The 14,312-nt window shown below is 36.1% G+C and overlaps 1 protein-coding gene across 2 annotated transcripts in view; it reads right to left on the reverse strand.

Moving 5' to 3' along the window:
* Nucleotides 1-3,066: 3,066 nt before the first annotated feature.
* LGI1 (leucine rich glioma inactivated 1) overlaps nucleotides 3,067-14,312 on the reverse strand; it is a 32,241-nt gene continuing 20,995 nt past the window's right edge. For both annotated transcript variants that reach the window (XM_015633235.3, XM_015633236.2), the window contains 6 exons: nucleotides 13,701-13,772; nucleotides 13,525-13,596; nucleotides 9,350-9,421; nucleotides 7,897-8,066; nucleotides 7,315-7,479; nucleotides 3,067-7,230 (listed from right to left, as the gene is read on the reverse strand). In XM_015633235.3, coding sequence (XP_015488721.1) covers nucleotides 6,413-7,230; nucleotides 7,315-7,479; nucleotides 7,897-8,066; nucleotides 9,350-9,421; nucleotides 13,525-13,596; nucleotides 13,701-13,772 — 1,369 coding nt within the window. In that variant the 3' untranslated portion in view covers nucleotides 3,067-6,412. The remainder of the gene's footprint in view (nucleotides 7,231-7,314; nucleotides 7,480-7,896; nucleotides 8,067-9,349; nucleotides 9,422-13,524; nucleotides 13,597-13,700; nucleotides 13,773-14,312) is intronic.

Consider the following 14,312-nt stretch of genomic DNA (forward strand, 5'->3'; position numbering starts at 1 on the left):
TTGTGACAATAGGAATTGTTTGTTTGTTTGTTTTTCCAGAATTGTTGATCTGTTCCTATGGTTTAGAAATTACTCCCTCACAGGACAATACTATTACCTGCTTAATCATAAGGTACTTTACTACTAATATTCTTACAGCTCTAATGTTCAAATCTTAATAATAAGCTTATAAAAAGCTGAGTTCTGTTCTTCCCATGGGAATCTACTTCTGTCATGAGTTACATAGCTGAAGCCAGCCTAAGTTGTGCAATTACATTCTCAAGTGCTTGTAAATTGTTTGCCAAAATTTTTAAATTGTTGACATAATTTCAAGGAATTATGTTGCTGGTATTTTACAGATTTTCTTCAACGTTCACATTCTCAGTATTGTAAATGCTTCTGAATGGCTGTGTCAAATGCACATCTTATTTGTGTTGTTTTGTGGACCTCAGCAACAAAGTTGAACTAATTTCTGAGCACTGTGCCTCAAGAACTGAAAATAGGAAATGCAACACTGGAGCACATTCATTATCCAGCTGCTTGGCTTTTCATCCAAAATGGTTACAGCCAGATGTTTCTGACAGAAGAGCGAAGACTCTCATGTTGCCTAATAAAGAGCAATTTTGTTCAGTACTAAAGAATAGAATAAAAATTTTTATGTAATTTATCCGTGTTTGACTTTCTGAATACTATATTATTGTTCCCTGTGTCACTACCTATGACAGTGAATGCCACAGTTTAATTTGTGGGGGAAGATATTTTGGTTTATGGCTTGGGGTTTGATAGTGTCAAGTGCCATCTTATTCCACACCTTCAATGAATTTTTCCACATCTCTCTGAGTCCTTAATTACCCTGCAGAGTTTTTTGAGATGGCTACATTAGTACTGCATGCAGTACTCAAATAAGGCAACAGCAGTGATTTGCCCTGACATACAGTGTTGTATTCTCCCTATTATCCTGCACATGTGGTAGCATTGTTTGTTCTTTCCTGTTGCTGCATGTTGAGATGAGTATCTTTCTGAGTTGTTCACAACGATGTCAAGTTGACTTTCTTTACTGCTAATGTTAAACTTTGTGAGCATTTCTTTCTTATGTATAGTATTTTGCATTTCTGGACCCTCAACTTCACTAGTCAGCCTGTCCCACTTGCTTAGTTACCTAATTTCTTCTGAAATTTTACACTTCCATTTTCATTTATAATTTCAGGTAATTGTGGATCTTTCTGGTCTGAAATCCCACTGGTTATTCCATTAACTTTTTAGAAAAATAGATACAATATTTGTTACTTCTAGTTCTTTTGCACATAAATGGTTTCTAATGAAGGACTATGTATTGTTAGCAGATCAGCCTGTTTATTCTGAACCTCTTTCAGCATTTTTGGATGCTCACCATCTGGGCAGGTTGACAACTTGTTAACATACTGCTGTCACTATCCAGGCCTTCGAACAGGAAGTGAGAATGGGTCAGAAAGTCCTTTTTCAATTGAAATAATTCAGTAGGAAGAATAAAGTAAGGCTGAGTTGAAAACAACTTTTGAGAATCCAGACATTGATTTGATGAATGGGAGATTTGGAACAGTAACATAATTATTGCCATCATCCACTTCAGTTTATTTGGAGTATAAATAAACAATTCTATGAATATAAATATGCATATTTAGGGTCAAATTGCTTTCTGCTGTAACAAATTTGAAGACAGAAGTATTACACTACCATAACTAATTGGAGCGATTCAAAGTCTCAAAGCACAAATACAACACCACTTCTGTATTGCACACTGGAGGTCTTTGTAGTTGCAGTTCACTTCAGGAAAATTCCTGAATAGAAATAGGGTTAGGTTTGCCTCTGAGCACTTTGTTTAAGTGAACTATAAACAGAGACATGCCTGTAACACCAGCCATTAGAATTCAGAGTCATCAGTAAGGAAGAAAAGTTGCCATTAGCAGTAAGTCAGGCAGTGTACCGCAGATCGGTCTGGAGGAATTGAACTCCCCAAGACCTCGACATTTATCGGTGAGTTCCCAGCCACAAAAACACATTCAGCCTTCTAATCAATAGGAGTCTAAATCACAGCTTTAATACAACGCTTAGGTCTCAGATCAGCAAGAATGAGAGGCTTGCAGGCGTATGAAAGGTGGTGGGAACCGTTGGCAATATGTATAACAAATCAGAGAGCAAACCTGCTAGGCAGTGGGGGAGGCATTAACAGCTGAGTGAATTGAGTGCTTGGGTTTGCATTTTCCATCTGCTGAACCTGGCTTAACTCCTGTCTGGCCTTGGCAGGGCCCTGGCCCTTTTGGTGGGCAGCAGCATGCTCACCACTCCCTTTTTTGCCACCACAGCTGAGACTCATGTAGCAGAGAGGTGTCAAAAGGAAAAAAATCCACATATTAGGATCATGAATATAGTGCGTTAAGTTTGTAAGCCTTTTACTGCATTTTGCAAGAACTAGGTGATTGTCTGGATTTTCAGGGGTCCCCACTGAGGAGAAACACATTATGTGTTTCACGGAAAGGAAAATACTTCCTTGAAAGAGAAAACTTCCACTCCCTTGAAACTTGCTGTGGGCTTGTATTCTGTTCCTAGTTGTAACATTTTGGTTATGCTGACTTCTCTGTTTTCTCTTGGTGCTACTGTCAGTCTGAGGACTTTTTGTTACTTCTATAGTTTAAATATTCTTTATTATCCATTGAATGCTAACACAATATATTTTAGTGCTTATATACATAAATACAGCTGTTAGTGAGCTTCTCACTAGAACATATCAAAGCATATCACACGTTATTAACTATGCTAATAATTGTTTCCCATCCTCAAGTGTACTTTGAGTGGCTGTTACAACCCATTCAAATAAAGTTAAAAAAATTAAAATCATTAGGAGAAGTTATAATTAAAATGAAATTCAAACCAATAATACATTTCTGTTTGTTTTGTTACCTTACACAACAAAATATTTCCTTACTGAATTTCTTTCTTCCTAGGAAGAGTGCTTTTTGGAATATTTTTTCAATGGAAAATAAGTAGAAACAAAACACCTGCAAGTTCTGGGCATTGCAATAGACAAAATAAAAAAAGTAACACATGGTATAGTATCAGGTATTCTGAATGTGTTTTATATATCTCTTCCCAAGTAGAGAGGTGCATATGCTTTTATATTTGTGCTCTATTAAAAATATAATCAAGTAGTTGTAGGAATACAATACTATTCCATTAGTGCTCTTTTTATCTTAGACATTAACATGACTAAGCAGCATCAAGGATCAGCAGTACCCATTAAAAACCTTCAATACTGTCTTTTATAATACATTTAATACCTTACATATTCTGTCAGTCATAAACAAAACAATTAGGGAGTTCAGAAAATCCATTATAACTACAGAAGACAACCAGTCAGCCACAAGTAACATAGACTTTGTTGAAAGGAATAGGTTTTTTAAAACATAATTTTAAAAAAGTATCAATGTATATATGACAAAAGGTTCTATTCTAGTTTTTTTCTGATTCTTCCACTGATATCAAGAGTACTGAGCAGAGACCCAGGATGGAATATGGCCTTAGCTTTATGCTCAGATGAGCTGTTAAAATGCCCAGTCTGAAATCAGGAAGAAACAGCACAGGGAGCCATCTAATGAGCCTTTACACTCTTCTATGTTCAGGATTATGAGTTCTGTTCTAAAAATACCCCAGTTCCTTATGTGGTACAAAGAAATTCTATACTCCCACAATAAGGAACTGGCTGTTGTCCCTGTGAGTCTCCACCTGACATAAACAGACCAGAAAAAGGGATTTTCAAAAGAGAGCAGGTTTTGATTCAGCATTTTGTAGTAATTAGTTGAATGACATGGGCATTAAGAACTTCCCTAATCACTTGACACAGGAAAAAATTTTCTGAAGGAACAACCAAACTGATACTGCAGTTGCATTCTCCAGCACATTGATCCCTTGCTACCCTCCACTGTACCATGGCTAGTTTTATATGTCTGGTGAACGTAAAATTCTAGTGACTCACACCCTTGCAGGCATTTAAATTCCTCCTTTAAACCCAGGAGTAACAGTGAATTCCCATAAGTCTGTCACATTATTTCAGAATTAGGTAACTCAGGAGAACAATCATAGCACTACGATAGCATATGCCTTACCCAGCATAGCTGGCTGGCTCTGAAATACATTTCCATGAAATGTAACTTTTTCAAGGTACACTGTGAGACAATATGCTTGTAAATAAATGTTGGTAGCAGATTAGCAAGTTTCTCCAACTCCACTTAAATTTGGCCACATGTTTATAATATGCTTATAACAAGAAGGATGCACAGCCATTATCTTTATAATTTGATAGAGAGTGCATGTAGGCAAGTATAATGGGAAAAACAGATCAAAACCAGTGGACATAATTCAATAGGACCTTAAGTAAAAGACTACAACAGAAGACAAGAAGAAATAGAAAACACTTAATGGTTTGCTGGTAGATTGGAGATGGGTTCATGACTTTGTCATGCAAAGGGCACTGAAGAAGAAATGGACAAACTGAGATGGCAATCACAGATATGCAGCCAACATTGAGAAATAATAAAAAATACTATTTGGATTCATCTGGGGTTTAAAATCATGCTCATTTAGCATCTAAAACTATATAAAAGAAATATGGTTTGACATAAAAAGGAAACTGCCAAATGAGATTATTTATTAAGATGATTTTTGGAAATGTATTTATTAAGAAAAAAATTGGGATGTTTCAGCTGTGAGACATAGTTTAAAATCTTTCTACTCACATTGTAAATACTTATGGAGTAGGTAGTTATTAAGCCAAATGCTTAGCAGAGCATATGCAGCTATGGATAAAAAGGCATCAGAAAGATTAACTTATTAGAGTAGTATTGTTCAGGTGAGATATTTTTCTTTTCAAAAAACATTAAATATTAAAAAAAAAATCTCCATTATTTATTACAGAAGCATATTGTTTAGGGCTGGCTTCCATAATATACATTAATCAGTTCATGTGATTAGCTGACATGCACTGTATGATTAGTTTTATTCACTCATCAACATCTGTGAAAGGTAGAAATGTCTAGAAATGAACACAGTATTCATGTCTATATTTTAAAGATGGCAGTGAAGCATAATGCTTGATGACTTAAAGTGAATATAAAGGTGCCTAAAATAAACTTGAGCTTTTTTCCTGAGCTGCACCAAATCATCTTCAGCATCAGTGTAGGTTTCTCTCACACGGTGCACTAGATGTATGTAAACAAAAGACTATTTTAACTTTGAGCTTGTAATAGATTTTTATGCCACATTCAGATTTGGCACAGATATAGTTAGCTTCCCTGGAGTTGCATACACTACACAAACTGACTTTATCCTGCCACATTCAAAGTTCCCTGAATTTCAGAAGTACCTGGTAGATTCATTGCAGGGTAGCGGAAAAAAGTTACTTCCCATGCGCTAGCTTCATTCAGAATAAGGAATAAATTCATTGAAGACTAAATAATTGCAATTATAGGGGAAAGACTTGACAAGGACACAATTCATGCAAGTGATGTGTGACAGTTCAGCTATAGAAATAACACTAGCTGAAAAATAAGCTTTGCTTCTAGCTTTTAGCACAGTAACAGCCCCAGTGCTGTACAAGAGATTTGTTTTATGCTCTTTCAGCATCAGGTGAAGAAACACAGACCTTTACCTTGTCTTTCATTCTGCCAAGTTCTTTGTGAATTTTTAGAAAATCACATCCAGCTATACACAGTACAAAGGCCTATCCCACAATTAGATGTGTAAAACTGAACCCTTCATCCTACAAGCACATCTAGATAACTAAATTCTTTTTTCTGGTTAGAGTTCTGCTTAAGTCAGTGAAGCTTTACATAAGTGCAAGGATTGTCCAGGTGATAACTTATAGGCTTGTGTTTTAATGCAGTATTGTTATCAAGAACTCCTTGTTATTAGTAAAATCCACCTGATCTTCAACATTGTGCATCTTCTATGCAGTACAACACTGCAGTGGGCAATATGCCTTCTTGGCTTTATTTTATATGTGTATAATATATACACAAATGAAAAGTATCACCTGCAAATAATATTTGGAATGTGAAAGACACAAAATGTAAACATTTTATTTGGCAGTTGTTTCAAACAGGTGAATAAATAAATGGAAAAGTACATCTTAATATTCTTTATAGCAACAGATGCAGTTGCACATGTATTTACATATTGTGGATGCAAAGAACAGTTAATTTAATTTCTTTTTGTTAAAAAATGCAACTTCCAACACCACTAGACTTGACAATTAAAGATGAAGATACTAGTAATACTTTGTTCTAGCAATCTCAACTTTTAAAGGCATTCATTTGGAAGTAAGATAAGAGAGTCATCATGCATTTAGTTCATTTTGTCCACTTACGGTAGAAAGTCTGATGTAATCTCAGAATTATGAGTGTCATGCGCTTAAGTCAACTATGACATGTTTATAAATCAATGTAGTTCCCTTAAAACTTGAAGCAAAGAGAAAATCTCGTTTATCGATGGAGACATGTATGAAAGATCTTGGTGCCTGTACGTTTAATTCTTGAAACTTCACAAATTTTGCCTTTTCCGCATCCCAATAATAGACTTGAGTGAAAGAATAATCACTTCCAAGAATGGCATATTGATAATTATTTATCTGAAGTGGTTGGAATACCATTGACCCTCGGGATGGCATCCTTTGTAAATCCAGAAATGCTGAACCACCCCATTTCATTACTTTAGAGTCCCCAATAAATCTTGTTAAGCAAATGTATACATCCTCTTTCACTTTGAAATGCTTCACTGCATATGCATCTTCCATATCTTGAATATCAAACCGCTTAACAAATTCATTCGTTCCTTTGTTCCATTGATATATTACAGGTCTTTGCGAACTACTTGACAAAATTAAATGTGGTTTGCCAGATATTTCAAGATACTCCACATCAGTATCTCTGTACCAGGCGTGCAGAGACTGATGGGAATAAAATCCATTCCCATTCCACTTGTAAACCGTGGTGAAACCGGCCTTTGAACTGTCTGCAACAACAAAATACCAGTCTTCAGCAATCCTGAAAGTTTCAATGTCATTGGGTTTTCGGATTTTAAGGATTTCAATATCTTGAATTTTTATAAACTTATTAGCAAAAATATCTCTTTTATATATGTGGGAGCCTCCAAACAGCTGTGCGACAATGACATACAGCTGACTTTCAATAACTATAGGTTTACACACAACAGTTGAAGTACCTATAAAAAGAAAAGTAAAAGACAGGGTTAGTACCACTTTTTGGATAATTTGTTGTAATGATATTTGTCAAGCAGCATTCATACCTGTAATGTTGTCGTAATTCCTGAACATCACTTCCACATGGTCCCATTCAAGAAAGATGCATTTTCCAGTAAAAGGCTGAGCAATAACCACGTGTTCATCATTCATGTATGAGAAAGTATCTACTGACAGAGACTGGTATGGCAGGGACTGATAAACTTCAAATTCTGCAAAAGTGCACACAACAGATGATAATCACAGAGATACTTTCCATCATGTACTGAAAAAAACGTATGATTATCAGATACCAATTTATTACAAATTACTAGTGATTTCATCACTAGTTCAATTTTTCTGTTGATAAAGGAGCACTGCAATTTGTTTTGCAATCTTTCTCAATAAAAAGAGGTACTGTTATATGTCCCAGTTTTCCAAATCATTATGTAACATATTAAAGTTTGAGTAGATACTGAAATATAGGACCCTGCTCCCAAAAGAATCCCATGTCAGACTTAAACCAGTGGAGTTCATACTGATTTTAGTAGAATTTCCATCCAGAATGTAGCATTCATGCAAAAATGGGCTCTAGAATGAAAAACTATAGCTTTGACTTTAAAAAGATTAAATAATTTGGGGCACATTACCTGTAATAATGCAATCAAACTCTTTTGGAGAGAGGCTATTGATTTTGCGCTTCTTATATTCTGGTGGGCTTTCACAGTAAATATCTTCAACGGTTGCATTGGTGCTGCCCAGCCACTCCACTAACCACTTCAGTTTGCAGTCACAGTTAAATGCATTGCCTCTAAGATCTCTACAACAAATAAATCATGCATTGAAAATAAGTAGTCAGTTAAATTTATTTCTCCTTGAGAACAACAAACCAGGCTTTTGTTAAATATGTACCCTCTTGCTTATTCTCAGTTGAGGCCTTCCTGGATTATTAGTCCTGACCCATAGTTAAATCTGCATACCAGAACCCACACAGATTTAATTATATTAAGGTAATCAAGGAGACCTTAACTTGGTGAATAGTCAGAAATTTTCATTGATTTCCCCATAAGGGAAAATAAATTTTTACAGGTATGCAAAAGCCTCCCAAACTAATGACCCCTGTTTCCTTTGGATTACCCTTTCTCAGTAAGAGCATTCTAGATAACAAAATAAGAATTAATGTAACCTGATGGTCAGCCAGTCAGTATTCACTATTTCCTTTAGATACACTCACTTAGGGCTTCAGGAGACACAAGCAAAGGAGTTTTGTTCAAGACTTTTACAGCTGTCTTCAGTCAGATTTCCGATGGTATGTACAGGAACAGGCAAGCGCCAGGACCAGGCTGTGTAACCACCTGGCCACGATCAGTCGTGCCAAGTAATGCTCCAGATACACTGGCCATGGCCACATCTCACTGCTGCAGCTCTGCTCAAGGGATTCAGCCTACCTTGTTCATACTGGGAGCAGGCAAAGGATTTTCTGAGCTTATTATCCCAGATCAGATGGAACAGGATTTGGTATATTGTAAACAGGATCTATTTCTCTAAAAAAATTTTAAGATTTATCTGTTTATCTATATTTTGTATTTTTACTGGTATTTTATATATACACACACATATATATATATATATGTATACACAGACATCTATTTAAACAAGCTGATGTTTTGATCTGGTTACAATTAGATTTAGTATGGGATACTTACTTATACACATGCTCTATTGATAAAAGATAGCTTTCCCAGGATTTGCTTGCACATTAAAATGTTACTTCATTAAATATCTTCCACCTTCCCTGCATGCCTTGCTCTCTCATGCATCCCTAAGCATCCTCCCTTCTTATTCACGAAATATTAACATGCAGCTTTATTACATAACTACTAACAATATTACTTATCTTCATAACTGGTGGAATATTCAAAAATATCACAAATTCTCAACAACAACAGACAAAAAAAACCAAGCCTACCCATACTGTGTAGTCTCTACCCAGTAATAAGATCCATAACTGGCTACTAGTTTGAATGGTTACTCAGAATGTCCTCTAAAGTAATCTCTTTATACTTGTGGTATAATTAAAATATTAATTAATTGCTTTCTTACACATTTGTTAAAGAATCCAAGCCTTTAAATATGTCTTTTGGAAGTGACTGGAGATTATTATTTGCGAGACTCCTGTAAAAGAAAACACTTCAGTATTAGTGCTAGTTGTTCATGAAACTACACATTTTTGCAAGTTGTGATATACTGTGTGGGGATTTTTACTTACAGAAAACAACACTGGTATTCTCCAGTACTTACTCTAAAAGATTGCTATTAAGAATAGCTTATTTACTTTGTGACTTTTCCTTCCACTAAAATGCCATGCCTCCTGCTTTCTCCCTCTTCAGCAGCCCAGTAGCATTTACAATACTTCACTTAGCAGAGTAAAAAGTGCTATCACCTTTGGTGTTTTGCCAATACCATTTAACATTTGAAAACAATTAGTCATGATTGGATCTACTGATGTTTTCCCTATGAGATCCCAATATATGGTGCTCACATCACTGCAATTTCCCCACTTTCTTGTACCTCTTCTGGAAGGAAAATCTTACTAATATGGGCTGATGGACTTAGGTTTAGCTCATAGTTTAGTTTCTGAAAACATGCAGTAATAGGCAACAAATTGTTGATCGGTGTGAATTGCTTTCCTGGCCTGTGCATGTGTGTGTGAGTGTATTAGACCACTAAAAAAATGTTATTAATTCCCAGTTTTCAATGTTGGGAAAACTTGTTTAAATTCAGTGAGTATTCCAGCTAGTAAAAGTGACAAGGAAATGTGAGCAGGCGTTGAAAAAACAGTATATTACATTTCAGTCAGACTGTCTCTGTGAGTCTGCCAAAGACCTCAGATGTCACGGAGGGCATGACAGAAAAAGAATAATGTATAGTCTATGCCTCTTCCAATTAACAGAATTATTTATTACTTATGAGAAGAAACAAAAAATGGAGAGAAATAATTTTAGATTAAGATCCCAGTTAGAATCTGTAGCTAGTAAGACTTAGAACCTCTTCTGTTGTAACTCGTAAACATAAATGTTATTTATTAACCATGACTTCTCTAGCCAAGCAAAGACATTTAGGCACACACTTAACTACAAGAACAAGCCCAGATGTCCTAGGTCTGCTGCCTCATTTAAAAATAAGTGTCTGATCAGTAATAGTAAATACGGGATGCTTCCATTAGTCCATTCTGACCACACTACTTTCAAGGTACATCTGATTGTAACACTATATGTGAATGTATCATGTGCTTCACCTATGTGCAATTTTATGCTCCAGAGCAATTCTTTAAAAGTCAGGTAACTCACATGGAGAAAGCTGTGTGGACTTGCAAGCTGAGACAATTTTAATGCCCTATTTTGCTTTTATATGTTATCATATAGCAAACTAAAAGGGAGAGTGTACTTGGAAGTAGGAGTGGTTCACTGCTGCCATGGGTACATGACTGACAGAAAAATTTAAGCAAGGTTTATGCATTTGCCAATTTTTGAATGAAAATTATGGATTTTATAGTCCACTGTTAAAAAGCATACAAATGAGAAAACACTGTCTTGTTTAGATCGTGCTGTATGTGGTATTTGGACTATAAGATGAGAGTAAATGTTGACTCAAACATGCAATGGTGACAGTTCTGAGAGATATGCAATCAAAATTAAAAATATTGTGCATAGAAATTACTGTCCAATGCTAACTGTAAGATTTTGACATTAAATTAGTAAATTAGTAACAAAAGGCAATATTTTTAAAATGTTTCTGTTCTTAAATGTACTCTGACTAGAAAATAAATCCTGTTGCACAATAATAAATTCTAGATGGCTCTCTTTTAAATAAGAACAAACTGTAATTATTGAAGTTAATTGCATTATAAAAGTAAAAATGTTAGCTTGTTGCATTCCAAAATTTATGTTGGAAAAAGGAAGTAAATAGAATAAATAGAACAAAGTTCATCTTCTCTAACCTCATAGGACTTATTTGCATGCTCATATACTATGATTCTTTTTAATATATTTTATGTACACAAGTACTGTCTTGTTTCTTAAATGAAAAGTGCCTCAGGCCACCAAATGATCATTCTTAAAGTGTATGTGCAATTTTCCCCAAAAGATGAGGAGTGGTTCTTCAAGCAGATTAAACTAGTGGTGCCTCTGTACCACTACAGAAAATCACATTTGTGATTTTCCACAAATTTCTCATTGTCTTTGTGAATAGTACTCCATGGACAATAGCAGCATGATGCACAAATCTATGTCCCAAAAATGTGCATGCAGATGGAAGTTTCTCCTCAAATGTAGTTCTGTCTTTTGCATGTGTTTTCTCTTGTGAAAGTCCTGGAGCATACCCAGAAATCAATGTAACAGACAAGAAAGATGTTAGCCTTGGACTATATGCTCTGTGGCGAAGAAACTGTGCCTTCCTCTGTTTTAGAAAAGCAATTTGTTCACTGGCAGCAGTAGCTACTAAATAAGTAAATGAATACGATAAATAATGTACTGGGCCCATTTGTGAATATAAAGCTATTCATGTGCGTAAATATTTTGAAGATAGGGTCCCAGTTACCAGCCTTATCCAGTTATCATTTTTCTAACAACAGTATAATTCTGCCTGTACCTCTAATATGGATTGCTATGGGATGCGCACAGCCTTTTTATGTACCTCTTTCCCTCTCCTCTCTCTTTCCTCTTCCTCAGACCTAGAGCTATTCCATATTTAACTTTATCTACACAAGTAGTCACAGTAGGCTTGCTTTCATCCAGCTGTAAATCTTGCCCTGACCAAAAGGGAAAGCATAAAATGTTTTACGGTACATTTACTAGGTGGTGAAGATGTGGTGAATTGCAATTCTACTATTATATTTATGCATTAACTGCTTAAAATGGAACTTCGCTTTCTCTGCTCTGTCAAAATACATGAAAGAAAAAGTTAAACGACCCTGTTTCAAAACCTTCTTGGAGGTTATCATGTTAAGGCCAAAAGGTCAAAATCTACTCCCTTGTCTATGATATACATGACATGCTTCAGAATGCAGATGCTCAGAACTGGGTATAAACCCATGTCAGGAAGACTACAGATGTTTTAGCCTCATTTTTTAATTTTTCTCCTTTTTTAATTTTTTTCTGTTTTCTTATAGTGTGTGTTTTGCTTTTAAAAATTTTATTCCTCATTAAATTAAATTATTGCTATCTTTAAAAAGATAAACTTGTTGTAAGATAAGAGACAAAAGCCTGTATAAAAATGTCTCCCTAGCTCAGAGAAAAGGAAGCTACTCATGTTTGCAGTGAAATGTTGCAGCTATTTGTTGCCAATGTGTGTCTCACCTGCTGAGCACAGTGTGAGAAATGCTCCTACTGGTGAGGGCATGGGGAGCGTTGCTCCTACAGCATATTGGCATCCAGAGTGCCTTGGACTAATTTCCCCTCCTAGCTAATGCAAGGGGCTGCAGCAGGTCAGAGGGCAACAGCTGGCTGTATTTCCAAGATAGCCAAAGGGCTGAGCAGCACACAAGGAATGGTAAGCAGATCCCAGTGTCAATGTGTGGCAGATCCTGACTGTGGGAAGCTCCTGCTCACATGCAGGAGAGGACAGGGTGCAGAGTAGGGTAGGTGCAGAATGGAAGAAGTAGATCAGTAAGCCATAACAAATACATCTTGTTGCAAGTCTTCTATTTTAAATTGCTCTGTGTGGAAATTTCAAGTTTGACTTAGTAAAATTCTTCTGTATACTATTATTGTCTTAAGTGGACATGGGCACAGACAGTGATAGCCTGTCCCAAGAATGGCTGTAATATTCTCCTGGATCCATCCCATCAGACTGGGGTACCTGGGAAGAGGTGTGGGTTCATCCCTCAGCCTCTCACATTCCTGACACAGCTCCCACCTCCCTCCCTCCATTCTAAGTCCCAAACTGGGACTCATTTCATCAATGCCAAGATTCCCAATTCATACTCCTCCCTGCTCCTACATGCTCAGCTGGAAATCGTCTGTGCTCCAAGCAGAGAAAGTCAGGGAACCACTGCCAGTCATGTACTGCTTGGAAGCTGTTTGTGTCTTTGCCTTCTACACATACCACAGTTCGGAAGTCTTTGGTGGAAACACAAAGATTAACATTCTAAATAAATTACAATTAATAACACTTAGATTACTAGGAACAATTATATATGAAAATGAGAAATTAAACAACACAGTGGTTCGGTTACTAAATTAAATATACCAACTAATATATTCAATCACTTTACTTACAGGTGAATTAAAGATTTCAGTCCTCTGAAAGTATTTCTTGAAATTGACTTAATGTTGTTGTTCTCTATGAACCTGTAATGGGTCGTAAAGTGATTCTGGTCAAAGCAATGCCTGGAACTTGGAAGCCCACCCACTCTCTTCAATAATGCCAGGAAATATACTTTTTTTCCACTCACAAATATTCTAGATGAGGAAGGCCCATGAAAGCATCATCGCTAATAACATCAAAAGTGTTGGACGTAAACAACCTGCATAAAGAGATGCAAAACAAAAGACCATTAGGTTATCAGCAGCTCTAGAAAATGGTTCATCAAGCCATGATAGGCCAAATTTCCACTGCCTGGTTTCATGTTTTTACTGTGCAAGCACTTTAGGACTGTAAGGCTCATGTATTGCACCATAATGGGGTGCAAAGGAAGGATCCAACAATCGTCTACTGGGGCCATCTGATAAAATTCCTTTGACTTCTGTGGGATGTAAACGTGGGTTTATCATGCCAGTAAAACAATGGGATTATACAAGTGCCTCTGGAGATACACTAGGACAATAATGAAATCTTCAAGTACTACCGAGATTTAAATTGTCTTAGTTTCAATTGCTGGTTAGCCAGACATCAGGTTGAATTCGCAATACTGACAGGAACGAAAATCCTTTAACTTTTAAGTTAAATTTCTGAGTGTATTTAACCCAATGGTACTGAAGGTTACTGGGAAAAAAAAAAAAAAAAAAAAGAAAAATCTCTTCAATTCAGACAGTGCTTGAGTCAGAATTATTTTTAAGACCTCATT

Source organism: Parus major, chromosome 6 (assembly GCF_001522545.3).
Source record: "Parus major isolate Abel chromosome 6, Parus_major1.1, whole genome shotgun sequence".
NCBI lineage: Eukaryota > Metazoa > Chordata > Aves > Passeriformes > Paridae > Parus > Parus major.